Consider the following 20,477-nt stretch of genomic DNA (forward strand, 5'->3'; position numbering starts at 1 on the left):
TCAAGGAAAAAAACCTAACCCTAACCCCCCCCAGCCCCAAAGCGCAGCGTACAGGCTGCGCGCAACCTCTCCCTGCCAGAGGGGTTGCGCGCGCCTATGGCACAAGCCAAGACAGCGAGCGGGATGGATGCCGCTTACTGTCTTGGCTTCCTCTTTAGCTGTGCGCAACCTCTCCAGCCGGGAGAGGCTGTGCGGGGCTAAAGAAGCCATAGCCGCGTGCAGCCTCTCCCTGCCGGAGGGACTGCGTGCGGCTATCCCTGAAGCCTTCCGAGCGCAGCGCAAGTTCCCACTGCGCTCCTCAGGCTTTGGGTTCCTTTTGCTGAAGCCGGGAGAGCAAGACTCTCCTGGCTTCAGCGAAAGGAACCTGAAGCCTCCAGAACACAGCAGGAATTCGCGCTGCGCTCCGAAGGCTTCAGGCGTCTATCCCTGAAGCCTGGAGAGGGAGAGGGGTCGGTGCGCACCGACGCCTCTCGCTCTCCAAGCTTCAGCGAAAGCGCTCCCTCTGCGCTTCGGAGGCTTCGCGTTGCTATCGCTGAAGCCAAGGAGCCTGAATTCGCTCCATAGGACGCACACACATTTCCCCTTATTTTTGGGAGGGGGAAAAGTGCATCCTATAGAGCGAAAAATACGGTAGTTCATGCATAGACTGTAATATTTCTGTTCCATTCTGTGTGCTCCCAGACCTCTTCCCCCCTGCAGAAAGATTCCGGGCTGCTTTTCCATTGCTTGTCACCAGATATATATTGTTATTATAAACAGCGCCTTAACCCAGATGGCTGGCACCTGCTTCTTTGACAACTCACAGCAGATGGATGGAGCAGATAAATGGGGGAAGAACAGAAGGCCAAAATTTTTAAAAAAACACAACAAAGCAAGCCTGATTTCTTGCACACCAGCTGCCTTGCCGTTTTCAAAGACCAGCATGTTCTGAAATGTGTGGAATATTCCCTACCTTGTAGAAATGTCTGTGGACATTATGCATCAGTCGGAAACGAGAGTACACTGAGCATCGATGCGGAATTCCAGGGTAAAAATTGTCGGCGTGGTTCATCTGTTCTTAAAGTGGGGAATTGTGGAAGGTCTGTGTTTGAATCTACTCTTGGCCTGTGAGGCTCAGTAAATGACTTTAGGCCCTTAGCTTGCAGGATCGTTGTGAGGTACCACATTATCAGTGAATGTCACGCTGAAGAGCAGGAGGCAGCGAAGCCAGCAGCCTCGGACCCAGCACTGCTTGGGAATTCCAAGAATCCAAAAAATTCTGTGCCGTTTTGAAATCGGGGTTTTAAATCACGGCAGTTTGAAAGGCTCATTCCCCCCCCCCCTTGATTCAAAACGGTCTCCAAACATAGACAAAAACCTTGAACTTGAGAAACGCCGTGCAAAACTTGCTTAAGCTAATTTACAAGGTGTCCAAGTGCTTAGAGAACAGGCAAACAACTTTCCGAAACTTGGTAGACTAGCAGAGAGTGCTTCGCGTTTTGTTTCTTTTAAAAAACCCTCCAAATAATGTTGTTGTTTAGTTGTGTCCGAGTCTTCGTGACCCCCTGGACCAGAGCACGCCAGGCACTTCTTTCTTCCACTGCCTCCTGCAGTTTAGTCAAACTCATGCTGGTAGCTTCGAGAACACTGTCCCACCATCTCATCCTCTGTCATCCCCTTCTCCTTGTGCCCTCCATCTTTTCCAACATCAGGGTCTTTTCCAGGGAGTCTTCTCTTCTCCTGAGGTGGCCAAAGTCTTGGAGCCTCAGCTTCAGGATCTGTCCTTCCAGTGAGCACTCAGGGCTGATTTCCTTAAGAATGGAGAGGTTTGATCTTCTGGCAGTCCATGGGACTCTCAAGAGTCTCCTCCAGCACCAGAATTCAAAAGCATCCATTCTTCGGCGATCAGCCTTCTTTACCGTCCAGCTCTCACTTCCATACATCACTACTGGGAAAACCAGAGCTTGAACTATACGGACCTTTGTTGGCAAGGTGATGTCTCTGCTTTTTAAGATGCTGTCTACGTTTGTCATTTCTTTTCTCCCAAGCTCCAAAGAATAGTGAGGTTTATGAATGGATAATGTAATTTGTTGGTTTCTAAGGTTGTGCAAGCCTCACCCCGGAAACCTGACCCGGGGCCCTTATCCCAGCGCTGGCTGGGGCAGATGGGAGTCTCAGTGCAAAGCCTTGGGAGAGCTGCCAAGGCGGCGAAGGCTGCTTGCTGTGCAGCACAAAGCAAATAAATAAGAGACAGAACAAGACGGAAGCAGGTAAAACTATTTGAACAGACAAAACTGGCTGGTAACGCACGGGAAGACTTTTTCCTAGCCTTTACTGTGGTTAGGGAGGAAGTTAATCTGCTTGCGAGCCGATTAGCAGGAGTGCAAGCTTTGCACTTGTTATAAGAAGAAACAGCTCCTTTCCCTTACAGGGTACCCAAGAGCCCATATAGAGTTCTTTTGTAGGTTCCTTATCGGTAGGAGAAAATAACAGAGGCCAAGCAGAGAATATTGAGAAGCAAAGCAGCTCGTAAGCCTGATCTCTATTGTTCTGTTGCAACAAGGAGCTCACAGCCACACGCAGGAGGCAGGAGGGACCCCAAACAATGATTCGCAAGCCCTTATACAGTGGAACCTCGGGTTGTGAACGTGATCCATGTGGAAGACACGTTCGCAACCCACAGTGCCACGTCTGCGCACGCGCGGGGTGCTATTCCATGCGCATGCGCAAGGTGCGATTTAGTGCTTCTACGCGAGCGCCGAAACCCAGAAATAACCTGTTCCGGTAGTTCCGGGTTCGACGTGGTGCGCAAACCGAAATCACATAAACTGAAGCATCTATAACCCGAGGTACCACTGTATAGACATCTGGAATCGCCCACCCTGGAGCCCAAGACCACCCCTCCCGTACATCATACATAGAGAAGGGGCAGTCTACAACAGAATCCTGTCTGGCAGGAAACCTGTTGATGGGTTTAAAGGTAAAGGGACCCCTGACCATTAGGTCCAGTTGTGACCGACTCTGGGGTTGCGGCGCTCATCTCGCTTTATTGGCCGAGGGAGCCGGCATACAGCTTCCGGGTCATGTGGCCAGCAAGACTAAGCTGCTCCTGGTGAACCAGAGCAGCGCACGGATACGCCGTTTACCTTCCCACCAGAGTGGTACCTATTTATCTACTTGCACTTTGATGTGCTTTCGAACTGCTAGCTTGGCAGGAGCAGGGACCGAGCAACGGGAGCTCACTCCGTTGCGGGAATTCGAACCGTGGACCTTCTGATCGGCAAGTCCTAGGCTTTGTGGTTTAGACCACAGTCCCACCTGGTTGATGAGTTTACCTGGCTGTTAAAGGGTGGACAGCCTGGCTATTCTTTTGTGATGATAACTATTTAATTCCGGAGTCCAGGTCACAGGCTCGCCCTATTCATATCTTAAATGTGCCCTTAAGGCAGGATTTGTGAGCAAAGAGACAATGGGGAGGTTTTTCTCATTTCCTCCCTCCTTGCAGAGAAACATTTGAGGTCAGTTTGGAGGAGACAAAATGGTTTCAGGACTTTTTCCTGTACTGTTTCAGACATGCGGTTTATATATTTATGTATGATTTTGCTCGGTACATTTATTTTGTATCTTAGAACTTATAATTTTCATAACAAGCTCTTCTTGTGTGCGCCAAAGCCCTTTAGCGTTAAAGCAGAGCCAGTGCATATTCCCGGTGCAAATGTTTGTGTGCATTCACACTCACACACAGCCCTTGTTCTGGACGGCTGATGGAGTTGGCAAAAGTTTGTTCTGCATTACATTTCAAGCAGCAATCTCTGTGGCTGAGATTCCACCTTCTGCCTCATCCGCAGAACGGTTCAGTTTCCCTCTGAAAGGCCTAATAAATCTGGAGGTGAAGGAAAGCTCTCCTTGCAGGACTAAGTCAGGGTTCAGGGATTCCCCCAACCCCTGTGACTGCAACAAGCGAGGCAGATCTAAAAATAGCACTCGAGGAAAATTCCTTTCCTTTCCCCTTGAATGTAAGCCGACGAAGCTGATGTAAACATAAAAATGAAAGCTTGCAGCCATCTGGACTTGAGGAGAGCGGGCGGGTTGCTTTTGATGTACGCCAGGAAGGAGTTCCCCCCCCCCCCCATGTTCAAGCAAAACTGACCCAGCTCCTGAAGCAGGCATTTCCCCGCAGGCTGGGAGTCAGCTACAGTGGTGCCTCGCAAGACGAAAAGAATCCGTTCTGTGATTCTCTTCGTCTAGCGTTTTTTTTGTCTTGCGAAACAAGCCCATTGAAGGATTAGCGGATTAGCGCTATTAGAGGCTTTTAGAGGCTTATCTGCTGATCGGATCAGCTGATAAGCGGCTTAGTGGCTTAGAAAAAGCGGGGGGGGGGGGAGGAAAAAACAACCAGCAGGAACTCGCAAGACATTGTCGTCTTGCGAAACAAGCCCATAGGAGATTCGTTTTGCGAAGCACTTCCAAAACGGAAAACTCTTTCGTCTAGCGAGTTTTCCGTCTTGCGAGGCATTCGTCTTGCGGGGCACCACTGTATTGGGTTTGGTGCGTATGCGAATCTCCACAGGCCTTGTGGTAAAAAGGTAAAGGTTAATAATAATAATAATAATAATAATAATAATAATAAATTTTTATTTATATCCCGCCCTCCCCAGCCGAAGCCGGGCTCAGAGCGGCCAACAACAATACAGTGGTACCTCGGGTTATAGACGCTTCAGGTTACAGACTCCGCTAACCCAGAAATAGCACCTCGGGTTAAGAACTTTGCTTCAGGATGAGAACAGAAACCGTGCTCCAGCGATGCGGCAGCAGCAGGAGGCCACATTAGCTAAAGTGGTGCTTCAGGTTAAGAACAGTTTCAGGTTAAGAACGGACCTCCAGAACGAATTAAGTTCTTAACCCGGGGTACCACTGTAAAAGCAACACAGTTCACATAAAATCACAATCAGTCAATTGAATTTCATTCTAAAATCAGTTCATTCATAAAGGACTTCTGACAGTTAAGTCCAGTCGCAGACGACTCTGGGGTTGCAGCGCTCATCTCGCTTTACAGGCCGAGGGAGCCGGCGTTTGTCCACTTCCGCAGTTTTTCCGGGTCATGTGGCCAGCATGACTAAACCGCTTCTGGAGAACCAGAGCAGCGCACGGAAATGCCGTTTACCTTCCCGCCGGAGCGGTACCTATTTATCTACTTGCAGTTTAACATGCTTTCGAACTGCTAGGTTGGCAGGAGCTGGGACCGAGCAACGGGATCTCACCCCGTCACAGGATTCGAACCGCCAACCTTCTGTCAAGCAATGTAGTTGAGATTGTAGATTAAGGTGCCATTTGGCACCTAGCTTATACATCTGAGTTTCCAACACTGTTTATAAGATGTCTGTTTAAATTCAAATACCGTCTGCATCTGTACTGGATTTGAAACTGTTTTACATACGGGATTGTTTCCTATTGTTGATGTTTTTGCAGTGAGAGCGCTTCCACGTATTTTGGGAATCGGATAAATAAGTAGCACACCTGCAACTGCACGCACTTACAAGCCCGAGAGCCGACCCTGTTTTAAGGTTTTAAAATAATGTCAGGGAGAGGAAGGAGGAGAGAGCGCTGTTTGCATCTGGAGCCTCGAGGCCTGGCTGTGTGCGGTTTAAGAAAAAAAACACCTCCCTCCCAGATTCACGGACCTTGCACAAGTAGAAAAAAAGAGGCAGGACATGACCAGCAAGGGGCATCAAAGCCTCAACAGGATCTGCCCTGGCATTCCAGGAAGCAAAAGCCTGAAGCAAAATAGACAGCTTTATTCAGAATCCCGAAGGAAGCTTTCCCCACCCTTCTGGCATGTTTGTTTTGGAGGGGAGAAACTAAGTTTGAGAAGCTGGACATTGGAGGAAAACTTTTTTCGAGAAGCTCCTTGCATCTTCTTAGCCTCACTGTAACAGTTTGTGTTTCGAATTTTTGCAAGCGAATTATTTAATACCTATGACAATATAAGTTGCTTTTTAAAAAAGTGGCAGAGAGTTGTTGTATAGTCGTGTCCGCTTCTTCGTGACCCCCTGGACCAGAGCACGCCAGGCACTCCTGTCTTCCACTGCCTCCCGCAGTTTGGTCAAACTCATGCTGGTAGCTTCAAGAACACTGTCCCACCATCTCGTCCTCCATCATCCCCTTCTCCTTCTGCCCTCCATCTTTCCCAGCATCAGGGTCTTTTCCAGGGAGTCTTCTCATGAGGTGGCCAAAGTATTGGAGCCTCAGCTTCAGGATCTGTCCTTCCAGTGAGCCCTCAGGGCTGATTTCCTTCAGAATGGAGAGGTTTGATCTTCTTGCAGTCCATGGGACTCTCAAGAGTCTCCTCCAGCACCAGAATTCAAAAGCATCCATTCTTCGGCGATCAGCCTTCTTTATGGTCCAGCTCTCACTTCCATACATCACTACTGGGAAAACCATGGCTTTAACTATACGGACCTTTGTTGGCAAGGTGGTGTCTCTGTAGATTTGCTCAGGGGATCATGCAGTAGGTCTTGAAGAGAAGGCATGAGGCGCAGGCCTGGGAAGTAGGAACAGCTCTGTATCTGCTGAGTGTTCCTGATCCACATTCCCTCTGAGTGGATTACTGCAGAGATGGCTTAAAAGCCATGCCTTTGTACTCCCAAACCATAAAGAAATCCTCTGGGGACAAGCTTACAGCTGAGCCTGATGGCATGTAGCTTCTCAATAGCCCTGCAAGAGTCTTAAAATTAATTTAGCAATTTCCCAAGCGCCCTTGGCTTAAGCGCAAAAATCTGCTCTGCGGCAGTCAATGGGTAATTGAGGCCTGTTGAGTGAGAGAGCAGGGTGGCGTTCCTTTAGCCTCCTGCCAGAGTGGGTGGGGCTCTTTCCAAAAGTAGGCGGGCCTGGCAGCAAGCCCCACCCACCTGGGTTGCAATACAAGGGGAGCGGTGAGGAATTTGGACACTCCCCCTCCTCTTCAGAAGAATAATGTGGCATTGGCTTGCAATGCATATCTCTCAGAAGTTTAACTGAAATTTGCTCCGGAAGTCTTCTTGGAGCCATGCAACATACCATATTTTTCGCTCCATAGGGCACACGTAGGGCGCACCTAGTTTTTAGAGGGGGAAATCAAGAAAAAAACCTAACTCTAACCCCCCCCCAGCCCCAAAGCGCAGCGTAGAGGCTGCGCGCAACCTCTCCCTGCCAGAGGAGGGAGGTTTTTAAGATGCTTTTTAAGATGCTGTCTGGGTTTGTCATTGCAGACAGTTAGCGCCCATCAAATCTGAACTTTTACGTTACACCGGTGAGATCTTGTCAGGAGGTTGTAACAAAAACGGGTGAGCAAATGGCACCCGCACATCAAAATATGCAGGTGCATAGCAAGTTAAGGAAATCTTGGGCCATCTCAAGAGCGAGAGAAGCAGGTGCATTGCAGAGGGTTGGACTGGATGACCTTTGGGTTCCCTTCGAACTCTACAATTCTATGATTCTAGGGAAGCCTGCCTTGATGGGTTGGAGAGCCCCACAGCAGGTGAGCCCCTCTTTGCCCCTCTTTCGGTTGCTAGTCCACCCCCTCCACCCCCCGTGGGACTTTCTACTTTTTCGCCCACAGCCGCCTCTCAGCCCTGAGCGAGCCGAGCAGGAGGAAGCTGTGGTCTCCCTGCGTCCTGTTCTCCTTCTTGCTCAAGAGCAGAAGCTGACAGTTGTGCCTCGCCCTTCGGCAACGGCAGCCATTAGCCGGCAACCCGGAGGAGCCCGGTAGGGTGGGTGGAGTGGAGTGGGACCCTGTTGTGTTGGAAGCAGCCTTCTCAAACCCTCGCTCTGGGGAAACGGATGCTTCATGGAGAATGAGGTAGGAATCTGCGGTTCCGTGTCCTGATAGATCCCAATAGTTCTAATACAGTGGTGCTTCAGGTTACAGACGCTTCAGGTTACAGACTCCGCTCACCCAGAAATAGTGCTTCAGGTTAAGAACTTTGCTTCAGGATGAGAACAGAAATCGTGCTCCAGCGATGCGGCAGCAGCAGGAGGCTCCATTAGCTAACGTGGTGCTTCAGGTTAAGAACAGTTTCAGGTTAAGAACGGACCTCCGGAACAAATTAAGTACTTAACCCGAGGTACCACTGTAAAGCTCTTCCAGTAAGCAAAACTTCCCCCTCTCTCTTTATCCCTAAAACACCTCTCTTTCACCTCTGCACGTGCTCAGGGGCACCCAAGCTCTCAGCCCTACCTGTCCGTCTTCTGTCTTGTCTGCCCAGCAGTTTTATCCCCTTCCAGTGTCCGTCAAACCATCTCTCTCTACTACCTCTTTTTTGGGGAAAAACACTTTGCACCACGAGCTACTTGGCAAATAGAAAAAACAGAAGCTCCCACTTTATTTTGGATCTCCAGAACTTGCCTGTGGGTTTTTTCCACATCTCTGCGCATCAGAAAAGGTGCGCAGAAGCAGCCAAGCCTGCCAAGGGGACAGATGTGTGGCAATGTTTCTTGAGCTTGCGAATTGGTGGGTCAGCCGAGAAACATTCCCTTTTTTTATAAAGTTTTTTATTAGATTTAAGAATGCACAGTATAAAAGAAAACAAAGACAAAAAGAATATGAAGACACAGAATACATACTACAAAATACAACAATACAAACATTAAGCACAAAAATACAAAATACAAAAATAGATACATTAAAAACTAATAATAAAAAGAAAAAGCACATATAGGAAAAACACAAAAATTCCCTCTTTCTTAATTTTACATCTTAAATTCACATATTTTCCTGACTTCCTCACGTCTCCCGTTCTTGTATCTCTTTTAAAAGTTGGTTCAGCAAATTCATAGCCCATTAATTTATCTGTTGTTGGTTTGATCTTAGATTTACCTTGTTGCTAGAACCCCAGCAATTCATTTCAATGTCATCAACATTCAGAAATTTTACAATATTTCTACAAATAGATTTTAAATTTCCCCCAATCTTCTTCCACTGAGTCCTCTCCCTGGTCTCGGATTCTGCCAGTCATTTCCGTCTTGGAAGGAATGTTTGTTCATATAACGCCAATCTTGCCCTGACGGCTGCCAGTTAGTTTCCAGGCCCAAATCAAAGTGCTGGTTTTGACCTATAAAGCCTTAAAGGGCTTGGGACCCCAATACCTCAAGGACCGCCTCTTTCCAGATGAACTGACCCGGCCCCTGCCATCCTCCTGCAAGGCCCTTTCTCGTGTGTCCTCCCCACAAGAGGTCCAGAGGCGGGCAAAAGAAGAACAAGGCCTTTTGTGCAGTGGCTCCCCATTTGGAGTGTTCTCCCATTATATATTTTTAGGCACCAAGCGAAAATGTTCCTCTTCCGCCAGGCCTTTAGCCGATTGACATCCGACGCCCTTTAAAATGTGTCGTAGAAGAGGAGATTATTGGTTTGCTTCTGTTCTTCTTTTTATTATGTATTTGGTGTTTTTTAATACTGCAGGTTTATCTTACGAGCCGTTCTGGGATCTATGGGTATAGCATGGTGTACAAACTTAAACAAAGAATAAGTTTCTGTTCTCAACATCTGCTATATATCTCTTGGGTAATTCAGTGGAGCATCTAGAGATTCCAGAGTCTCTTTTTGAGCTGTTTGCCAACAAGGCAGGTGCACCTTTTGCGGGTAGCTTTCCCCAGTTTTGTACCCATTTTGTTCCAGCTCTGTACCCGTTTTGTGAGCAGCTGTGCTCCTCCCATCTCCCCTCCTCACCCCTCCAACCCGCTTCACTCTATATTGCCCGATAATAGCGAGCTTGTCTTCCCGGATCGCATAGCAACCACAAAGGCATCCTTGTTGTCCGATTTGAAAAGCTCCCTTGGTGATTGTTGTGGCTAGGCACCGGGATCTGCAAAGAATGGCAAGCTGAGCCCACCCCCTGGCAGTGCTGGGGTGCAACGGCTACAGCCCCACCCACTTTGGCCAGCAAGTCTTGCCCAGGACACCAAGCTGGTCCCATCAGCCCTTCGTGGCTTAGGGCCCTCGTATTTACGGGACCGCCTCCCCTGGTCTGCCCCGCAGAGGACCTTAAGGTCCATGAATAGCCATAGTTTAGAGGTCCCGGGCCCCAAGGAAGTCAGATTATCCTCCACCAGGGCCGGGGCCTTTTCAGTGGTGGCTCCGACCTGGTGGAATGCTCTGTCCCAGGAGACCAGGGCCCTGCAGGATTTAACCTCCTTCTGCAGGGCCTGTAAGACAGAGCTATTCCACCTGGCTTTCAATTTGAACTTAGCCTGATCTTTTATTCCCCTTCCTTCCCTCCCCCTCCCCTTTTATGAAGATTACCCGCTCTGGGATCCCACAGCTAATTCTCCCTTGGTCTCCTCGCTGGCCCAAATAGGACAAATTTAGCCAGCTAGCCCTGGTGATCATCTAATATTTATTGGATGGATTTCCCCCTTAAATTGATTTTTGAATTCTGAATTTATCGTTATTCACATTTTACAATGTATTTTATGCTGTTTTTTGTTGCATCAATGAAGTGTTTTAAATTTGTTGTTGGCTGCCCTGAGCCCGGTTTTCTGAACCAGGAAGGGTGGGGTATAGATTAAAAATTATTTATTTATTATCAGGCCAGATGTGGCTGGCTTCCCCTCAAGAGCGCTGGGGCTGCCTACTTCTGCATTTCTTTACGGAAGCGTGGAGCTGCTTTGCAAGTCTGTATTTGCGTGAGCGACGTATGGCCCTCTGGAGGCTTGCCAAACTGCACCTCCCATCATTCCTGGCCATTGGCCATGCTTGCTGGGGATGATGGGAGTTGTAGTTCAGCAACCTCTGGAGGTTCCGCTACCCCTGCATTGCTTCCCAGACTCGCTCAAACAGCTTCCGGCCCCATCATAAAAAGGTAAAGGGACCCCTGACCATTAGGTCCAGTCGTGGCCGACTCTGGGGTTGCGGTGCTCATCTCGCTTTATTGGCCGACGGAGCCAGAGTACAGCTTCTGGGTCATGTGGCCAGCATGACTAAGCCGCTTCTGGTGAACCAGAGCAGCGCACGGAAACGCCGTTTACCTTCCCGCCAGAGTGGTACCTATTTATCTACTTGCACTTTGACGTGCTTTCGATCTGCTAGTTTGGCATGAGCAGGGACCGAGCAACGGGAGCTCACCCCGTCGCGGGGATTTGAACCGCCGACCTTCTGATCGGCAAGTCCTATGCTCTGTGGTTTAATCCACAGCGCCACCCGCGTCCCTTATCGTAGGTAGAATCATATCTCCTGGCTTTCCTCAGCCGCTTTCGAATCACGACCACAGCGCAGCCGCCATGCCTAGATTGCAGTCCGAAGAGCACCGGGTTGGGGGAGGCAGAAGCAGTAGCTACCTGGGGCTCCTGGCAGACCTCTTCGGCCCATCTGCTTCAAGTTCCTTGCAGGGGAAGGTCTCCACTCTGCAGCCTCCTTCTAGCTATAACAAGACTCGAACCTGCTGCCGCAGCTTCCTGCACTGTTGCTGATGTTCCTGAGAGCTAGAACGACAGGAGTGCATGCAGGATCCAGGCCCTGTGACCAACAGGACTTTGCAGGACTGGGGCCGTCCTAAGTTTGTTCTGAAGAGGCCCCTTCCTAAGTTTGTTCTAAGTTTGTTCCAAAAAACAACAGATTGGCAAATCAGATTACAGGAATTGGTGGAGACGGCTCAAAAGACTAATAAACTCAGAGGAAACTCAAAGCAAAAATTTGCGGAAAAATGGGATGGTTATAGAAGATATGTTCAAAAATACAATAATAGTTTTGACGCCGTGCTAGCATTCGAGTGATAAAGGGAGTAAAAGGAGGTGGACAACAATTAAGGATTTATTATGTTTTCAGAATGTATTGGAAAATTTATATAGAAAGGTTTGTTGTTTTGTGTACATTCCATTGTAAGATAAAAAATATGCAAAGGGACTTGACAGGAAGTCAAAGTTGAAGAAAAGATTTTGGAAGATAAAAGGGGGAAAATATTTACTTTCATTATTATCATTTTGTGTGTGGGTGTCTGCACATATGTGTGTTTTTGTATGGAATGTTTGGGAGGAAATAAGACAGTAAATAACAAACAACAAAATAAATATTGATTTATGTAATTTTTATTTCTTAATTATATTTAGTGGTAGTATGGTTGTATTGTTTTTTGTAACAAAATCATTCAATAAAAAATATTTTTTTTAAAAAAAAAAGTTTGTTCTGAAGAGGCAAGGTGAGGCCGATAGGTAACTCACAGCACCTGGTGGCAAGAGCCGGGAAGGGATATAAGGTCAGAATTTTCCCTTCGGCTCTTTGCCACAGCAACACACTCCCTGCCTTGCTGCGTCTGGCTTCTTGCTTCCTAATCCTTGAACCTTAGCCTCTTAACTCCTTGCTTCTTGATCCTCGGACCCCTGACTTTGTGCCTCCTTACTTCCTGACCCTTAGACCCTCGGCTTCTGGACTCCTGGCTTCTGGACTCTCATTCCTGCTCCCACCCCGCCATCTTGCCCCCGGTCCTGACGTCCCCTGCCGTGACCTCGATCGCCCGTGAACCGGACCATGACATAGAAGAGCAGAGCATGCCAAGGGGTGGGGGCTATGTGTTATGGGGTCCCTCAAGGTTTAATTCCTCCTCCTCCCCAGTATTTATTTTAACACCCACCTGGAATAATAATAATGAATAAATATGATGATATTTATACCTCACCCACTCTGGGCGGTTCCCAACATCATATTAAAAACTGCGATCAAACATTAAAAACTTCCCTAAACAGGGCTGCCTTCAGATGTCTTCTGAAAGTTATTTATCTCCTTGACATCTGATGGGAGGGCATTCCACAGGGTTGGCGTCACTACCAAGAAGGCCTTCTACCTGGTTCCCTGTAGCTTCACTTCTCGCAATGAGGGAACCACCAGAAGACCCTTGGAGCTGGACCTCAGTGTCCGGACTGAACGATGGGGGTGGAGACGCTCCTTCAGGTATACTGGACCGAGGCCGTTTAGGGCTTTCAAGGTCAGCACCAACACTTTTGTGCCCGGAAACGTACTGGGAGCCAATGTAGGTCTTTCAGGACCAGTGTTATATGGTCTCGGCAGCCACTCCCAGTCACCAGTCTGGCTGCTGCATTCTGGAATGCTTGAGGTCATCCAGAGGTATCGTCGTTATGTAAGAACACATCCACCTCTTTTTCTATTACTATAACAAGTTCTTACAGGGTGGATTTATGTGTGTGTGTGGGTGCTCATTGATAGAATAACTTTGCCTTTCAGCAGTTTTTGGCTAGGAGAGCTGCACCTTCAGATTAGATTACTGCCATGCATTATACATGGGGCTGTCTTTGAAGACTGCTCAGAAACTGCAGCTAATCCAAAATACAACTGTGGTCCAGCTTTTACAGGGTTGTGGCAATGGGCTAGATCACGTTCTGCTTGTGCCTGTTCTGCCGATTGGGTTCTTCTGAAACTTACTGAAGTCTTACCAATAAACCATCTAAGTTAGTTCTTGGTATGAGCTTTCGTGTGCATGCACACTTCTTCAGATACACTGAAACAGAAGTTGGCAGATCCTTCTATATAGTGAGAAGGTGGGGAGGGGTATTACTCAGAAGGGTGGTGGGAATGGGAGATTGGCAGATAGCTGAGATGAGCCTGTTGACGACTCTTAACGACTGCAATAGGTCTTACAGGAAAAGGCAAGGGGTGAGAAGGTGAAAAATGGCTTAGTCATGTATAATGAGATAAGAATCCAATGTCTTTGTTCAGACCAGGTCTCTCTTCTAAGTAATACCCCTCCCCACCTTCTCACTATATAGAAGGATCTGCCAACTTCTGTTTCAGTGTATCTGAAGAAGTGTGCATGCACACGAAAGCTCATACCAAGAACTAACTTAGTTGGTCTTTAAGGTGCTACTGGAAGGAATTTTTTTATTTTGACTATGGCAGACCAACACGGCTACCTATCTGTAACAATAAAACAGCTAAAGTCTGATTACTGAGGAAGAGCGGAAATGACTGTTTGTGCGTGCCAAGTCTGCCTGCTCCTGTAATGTGCACAAGGTGGTCTTTGCAGCTGCCCAATGAATACCCTATAATTGTGTTCTGGTCCCGGGGGCTAACCGAGAGGCGAGGTCCAAGTCCAGTCTGAGGTCGACGATGCAATATGAGGGCAGTCCGTAGAAGTAGAAGCTGGGTGCAGCGCAGGGCGTTGGATGTGGTCAGGATCTCCGGCAGAGAAGCAGGTCAGGGATCGGCCTGGAACCGACAACCAGCGATGCTGCTCCCGCAACCTGAGACTGGGGCTGGCTGGTTTTTATCTGCCCCGAGGCATAGGGCGGCCCCGATCCTCAGGTGACTCGCCTCTCCTGGCCTGGAGGTGAGCACTCCTCCTGCAGGAACTTAGTTCCCTCCGCCTCTCTGCCCTGAGCCTCTGCAGCTCAGGAGAGGCTGGAGGGTTACCGGACCCAGAGGCAACCTCAGCTTCCCCTGACGGGGCTGAGAGGGGAGCACCTGCAGGCAATGGGTCCTCCATCACCTCCGGAGCCAGAGCAGACTCAGCTGGTGTCTGCTCCTGAGGATCCAGCACAGGTGAGGACCCTTCAGGCTCAAGCCCCAGCCCCGGCTCAGCTGGTTCTGGAGACGGGGACTCCTGTGCAGGCTGGGATCCCTCAGGTTCAGCCTCCGAATCAGATTCCCATGCCATCACAAATTGCTTGTACGTAGGGAAAAGCCGCGCGGAGCTGCCTGCATTCCGAAGCCTGGTGCGCGCTGAAGGGCGCCCCCGGGCTTCGCGCACCTCTCCGGAAGCCTGGGGAGACCGGCGCGGCTCCCTAGGCTTGCAGATAGCAGGCTGTTCTGGGGGCTGCAGTCGGGGGAAGCTTGGGCTTCCCCCGTGCCTGGGGAGGGGACATTTTTTTTTCTTTATCCCCCCCCCAAAAAAAATTAGGTGCGTCCTATGGGGCGGTGCGTCCTATGGGGCAAAAAATACGGTAATTTTTATTGATTTTAACATATAAATTATAAAATGTACCACAAAACTTATCACTTATACAATCTTTTTAGACTTTCATCAGCACCTCTGATGATCCACTGTTTTAACCACTTCTTATGCATTTCTTAACTTTCTATTGCCCTTTACATCTCTTTACATTCCTTCCCCTTCTCCATTTTTGCAATACTTCCAATAAAACTCACAAAACTTCTTGCAAACCTACAAACATTGTCTGATCTTTTCAAATACTTTTCAAATAGTCCGTAAATTTACTCCAGTCTTCCGTGAATTTCTGGTCCCGCCGGTTTCGAATCCTTCCTGTTAGTTTATCTAGTTCTGCATAGTCCATTAACTTCATCCTCCATTCTTCAATCGTTGGTAATTCGTCTTGCTTCCATTTTTGGGCCAGTAATATTCTTGCTGCTGTTATTGCATTATAAAAAGAGCTTATATTCCTTTCTATTTATATCACTCCCAACAATGCCCAGTAAAAATGCTTCTGGTTTCTTTATAAATGTATATTTCAACATTTTTTTCCTCTCATTATATATCATCTCCCAGAAGCATTTCACCTTTTTACATTCCCACCACATGTGATAAAATGTCCCCTCTTTTTCTTTACATTTCCAACATTTATTACTGACTTTATACAGATCTCTGATGTTTCAAGAGATCCATTCTCCCCTCTCCTTCGATCTTGCAAGGTAGAGCCACGGGGGGCAGGCAGCAGGAGACCTGGTCCAGTGTGGTTCCCAGCTGGGTTTGGTTGGGGTGAGGGTTGTTAAAGGAAAGTACCCTGCCGCCTGTAATTCCTTTTTTAGCTAATAAAGCTCCGCGCCTGGCGGAGAACCAGCCATTCATTTGGGGGGAAAGTTATATAGGAACAGGTGAATAATGAGCTCTTTCCAAAGCAGGGCGAAGCAGGCTGCAATTAATATAATGGCTGCTCAGCTCATTGGAACTGGGAACACTGTGCTCTGTTCCGTCTCTTTTTTGTTCCTCCTCCGTCGAAAAATAGCTACCTTAATTGATTCATATCTGACAGGCAGTGCTCCGCTTTGGCACGAACAAGGTAGCTCTGTGGGCATAGCAGTCAGGACGGCCAAGTACTGATCCTAAAGTGTCTCTCTCTCTTTCCCCCCACCCCTTTCTGCCCCGCAGCCTGGCATAGTCTCCCCTTTCAAGCGGGTCTTCCTGAAAGGCGAAAAGGTGGGTCGGGATAAGAAGACCCAGGAGAAGGTGACAGAGAGGCGGCCGCTGCACACGGTCTCCGTCCCTTTGCCTGACCGGGTGGATCCCGACATCCTCTTGAACGACTACATCGAAAAGGAAGTGAAGGTAACCGCAGCCTGCTCCTGGCTTCGGCCACTTAGCCTCTTCCCCATCTGCAGGGGTGGCTCGGAGGTGTAGCCGCCCCACCAAACAGTCACCAGGGTTGTCGTCGTTAGTTAAATTTGCATACCTCTCTTTTCATCCGAGGGACGCAGGTGGCGCTGTGGGTTAAACCACAGAGCCTAGGGCTTGCTGATCGGAAGGTCGGCGGTTCAAATCCCCGCAACAGGGTGAGCTCCCGTTGCTCAGTCCCTGCTCCTGCCAACCTAGCAGTTCGAAAGCACGTCAACTGCAAGTAGATAAATAGGTACCGCTCTGGAGGGAAGGTAAATGGCGTTTCCATGCGCTGCTCTGGTTCGCCAGAAGCGGCTTAGTCATGCTGGCCACATGACCCGGAAGCTGTACGCCGGCTCCCTTGGCCAATAAAGCGAGATGAGCGCCGCAACCCCAGAGTCGTCTGCGACTGGACCTAACGGTCAGGGGTCCCTTTACCTTTACCTTTTCACCTGAAGATTTCCAGGGCAGTTTGCAACAGAAAAATAAAAAACAAGAGTGCAAAATGCCTAATAAAACAAAGACAAACCAATAACCTCCTTCCCACAAAAACATTTTGAAAGCCACAGAATGATAATCAGCCGAATGCCCGGAGGAAGAGAAACGTTTTCGCCTAAAGGCACCAGGCAAAGCTCCTTGGGGATAGCGTTCCTCAAATAATATAAGCTTATTTGATGCACTGATTACATTAAAATACTGCTTAAACAAGAAGGCCAAGTATGTTGCTGTTGTTTAGTCGTGTCCGACTCTTTGTGACCCCCTGGACCAGAGAATGCCAGGCACTCCTGTCTTCCACTGCCTCCCACAGTTTGGTCAAACTCATGCTGGTAGCTTCCAGAACACTGTCCCACCATCTCGTCCTCTGTCGTCCCCTTCTCCTTGTGCCCTCCATCTTTCCCAACATCAGGGTCTTTTCCAGGGAGTCTTCTCTTCTCATGAGGTGGCTAAAGTATTGGAGCCTCAGCTTCAGGATCTGTCCTTCCAGTGAGCACTCAGGGCTGATTTCCTTCAGAATGGAAGGCCAAGTATATTGCTTCCAATTTACTGGCTGTGCTAGCTAGGGATGGTGGGAGTTGTAGTTCCACAACAGCTGGGGACCCAAGCGGGATAAACACTGGTTTAGGTGGAGCTTTCTGGATGGAGTGTGTTACCCGTGCTCCTTCCTCTGTCATACTCCCCTCAAAGGTGGTCTCCTGTTTTTAAGAACAGGGCCTTTCTCATTCCTGCGAGATACGTTAGCGGGGTTCTGCGGAGAGCCCGCCTTTCTCCCCGGGGCATGTTGAAAATCGCACTGGCCCCCAGAGGGTTGAGGGGCAGTTGGTGCCTGCCTTTGTCTCATTCTGACAATTCTTCTTTTCTTTTCTTTTCTCTTTCACTTTTATTAATTTTTTCAAGAAATAGAAATTAAACAAAGAACAATGCATAACACTGTAAACACAATTATGTACATATTTTCAAAAATGAAAGCTAATAAAAAAAGAAAAATAGAAGATAATAAAGACAGAAGAAAAGAAAACAATACTTTTCATAACCTGAAATATTACCAAATTCTTGCTTCAAATGCTGCAATATATAAATCTTAGTTAAAATATTATAAAAGACTTCCACTGCATTCACGACATGTCTCTTAGTTGTCTTGCTCGCATTTACATCTGTTCTTCAATCATTTCCCTTCCTTAGATTCTTTCATAACCAATCAAATCTTTATGTTCTCTGTATTCTTCACAAGGTCAGTCTAGACACAACCAAACTTTCGTATTTGAGCCCTGCTTGTTGCTTGTGTAAATAATCATTTAAACATTTCCATTGTTTCTGAGTTAAAATTAGAATTTTTGACTTCTGCCTTATTAAATCCGTCAAATTTGCTAACTCCAGGTACTCACAAAGTTTACTTAACCATTCCCCCTGACAATTCTTCATTGCTTTCCAGTATTTAGGTCAATTAGCATCTGTCCCAGGGTACCTGAACCCCTCCAGCCGAACAGAAGTACTGCATTTGATAGACAATGCAAAGGTGCGTACCAGCTTGTTTCGAGTTTCTCTCTTCCCCCAGTTCTGGTGTGTTACCCTTCTCTGAGAAGCATTCCCACCTGGGGAGAAGATTTCATAGAATCATAGAAATGCAGAGAGACCATGAAGATCATCTGAGCCAACCCCTGCAACGTGGTAATCGTGGGATTTAGAATAGAATAGAATTTATTATTTATACCCCGTCCATCTGGCCAGGCCTCCCCAGCCACTGCGGGTGGCCTCCAACAGAGTATTAAAATACAGTGGTCTGTTAAACATTAAAAGCTTCCCTAAAGAGGGCTGCCTTCAGATGTCTTCACAGCCTAGGACCCTCATGCCTACGGGACCGCCTCTCCTGCTGTGCCCCGCGGAGGACCTTAAGGTCCATAAATAGCAACACCCTAGAGGTCCCGGGCCCTAAGGAAGTCAGATTAGCCTCAACCAGAGCCAGGGCCTTTTCAACACTGGCCCCGGCCTGGTGGAACGCTCTGTCTCATGAGACCAGGGCCCTGCAGGATCTGAGTTCTTTCCGCAGGGCCTGTAAGACAGAGTTGTTCCACCTGGCCTTTGGCTTGGAGCCAATTTGATTCCCTCCCCCTCTTTCTTTTTCCTTTCTCCTCCTGTGATGAGGCTTCATTGTAAGGTTTTAATGTTGTATTTTAATCTTGTTTTTAAGTTGTAGTCATTCAACTTGTTTATATTATTGCTTGTAAGCCACCCTGAGCCCGGCCTTGGCTGGGGAGGGCGGGGTATAAATAAAATTTATTGTTATTATTATTATTATTATAAAAGTCTGGTAGTTGTTCTTCTCTTTGACATCTGGTGGGAGGGCGTTCCACAGGGCGGGTGCCACCACCGAGAAGGCCCTCTGCCTGGTTCCCTGTAACTTTGCTTCTCGCAATGAGGGAACCGCCAGAAGGCCCTCGGAGCTGGACCTCAGTGTTCGGGCAGAACGATGGAGGTGGAGACACTCCTTCAGGTATACTGGACTGAGGCCGTTTAGGACTTTCAAGGTCAGCACCAACAATGTGAATTGTGCTCGGAAATCTTGGGATTAGAACCCAAGACCCCGAGAGTCCCGTGCTTTACCAGCTGAGCTATCCCTCCACATGGTCGTTTAATACCCTGCCTCTTCTTCCCCTCCCGCCTTCGTCCTAGAGGGCTCATAAGCTTCCAGGGCAGCTGACGCAGGAACACGACGCTGTGATCAGCCTCTCCGCCTACAACGTCAAACTGGTGTGGCGGGATGGCGAAGATATCATACTCAGGGTCCCAATCCATGACATTGCGTCGGTTTCCTACATCCGCGACGACTCCTCGCACCTGGTGGTGTTGAAAACAGGTAGGCTGGCGAAGGGGTTGCCTTCCAGTTGTCTTTTTTTGGGGGGGGGGGTGTCTTGGTAGCCACGAGAGCCTTCTGCGTCCATCAGCTCTCGTGTATCTCTCCTGGGGGGCAGCTAAGTGGGGGGTGTCCCATCTGCGGTAGGACTCTGTTGCGTCTGAGAAAGACCGATTCTGTCACGCTCACAGCAGGCTGCCAAGAACGGAGAAAATCCAACCATTTTGGACAACAACCATACGAGAAATAAGTAAAATAACCAAGCAAGTACAGTGGTTAAATAATATATACAAATAATAATAATAATAAATTTTATTTATACCCCGCTCTCTCCAGCCAGAGCCGGGCTCAGGGTGGTTAACACCAGTAAAATCACAATAAAAACATGGGGAAAACAAACCAATTTAAAATACAGGTTAAAATGCAATTTAAAGTGCAGCCTCATTTTAAAAAGTAGCCCATAGATCAAAACCATAAGGGGAGGGAAACATAAGGGTCAAATCCAAACCAAAGGCCAGGCGGAACAGCTCTGTCTTGCAGGCCCTGCGGAAAGATGTCAAGTCCTGCAGGGCCCTGGTCTCTTGGGACAGAGCGTTCCACCAAGTCGGGGCTAGTACTGAAAAGGCCCTGGCCCTAGTTGAGGCCAACTTAACTACCTTGCGACCTGGGACCTCCCAAATGTTGTCATTTGTGGACCTTAAGGTCCTCCGCGGGGCAGACCAGGAGAGGCGGTCCCGTAGGTAAAAGAAAAAAGTGCATAAATAAATACTGTTACAGCAGGTTGAAAGCAGCGCAAAGTTGGGCATGACCACTGAGCTCGTTGTCCCAGAACATTACAA

General features: G+C 48.3%; 1 protein-coding gene across 2 annotated transcripts in view; it reads left to right on the top strand.

Moving 5' to 3' along the window:
- CCM2 (CCM2 scaffold protein) overlaps window positions 1-20,477 on the top strand; it is a 46,623-nt gene that overhangs the window by 15,034 nt on the left and 11,112 nt on the right. The window contains exons 1-4 of one of the 2 annotated variants that reach the window (XM_083467082.1): window positions 7,655-7,816; window positions 16,065-16,241; window positions 18,220-18,303; window positions 19,458-19,641. In XM_083467082.1, the coding sequence (XP_083323208.1) occupies window positions 7,805-7,816; window positions 16,065-16,241; window positions 18,220-18,303; window positions 19,458-19,641 (457 nt within the window). In that variant the 5' untranslated portion in view covers window positions 7,655-7,804. Of the gene's footprint in view, window positions 1-7,654; window positions 7,817-16,064; window positions 16,242-18,219; window positions 18,304-19,457; window positions 19,642-20,477 lie in introns of those variants that run through there. The other variant, XM_083467081.1, reaches the window with a different exon arrangement.

Source organism: Podarcis liolepis, assembly GCF_965112155.1.
Source record: "Podarcis liolepis genome assembly, chromosome: 12".
Classification (NCBI taxonomy): domain Eukaryota; kingdom Metazoa; phylum Chordata; class Lepidosauria; order Squamata; family Lacertidae; genus Podarcis; species Podarcis liolepis.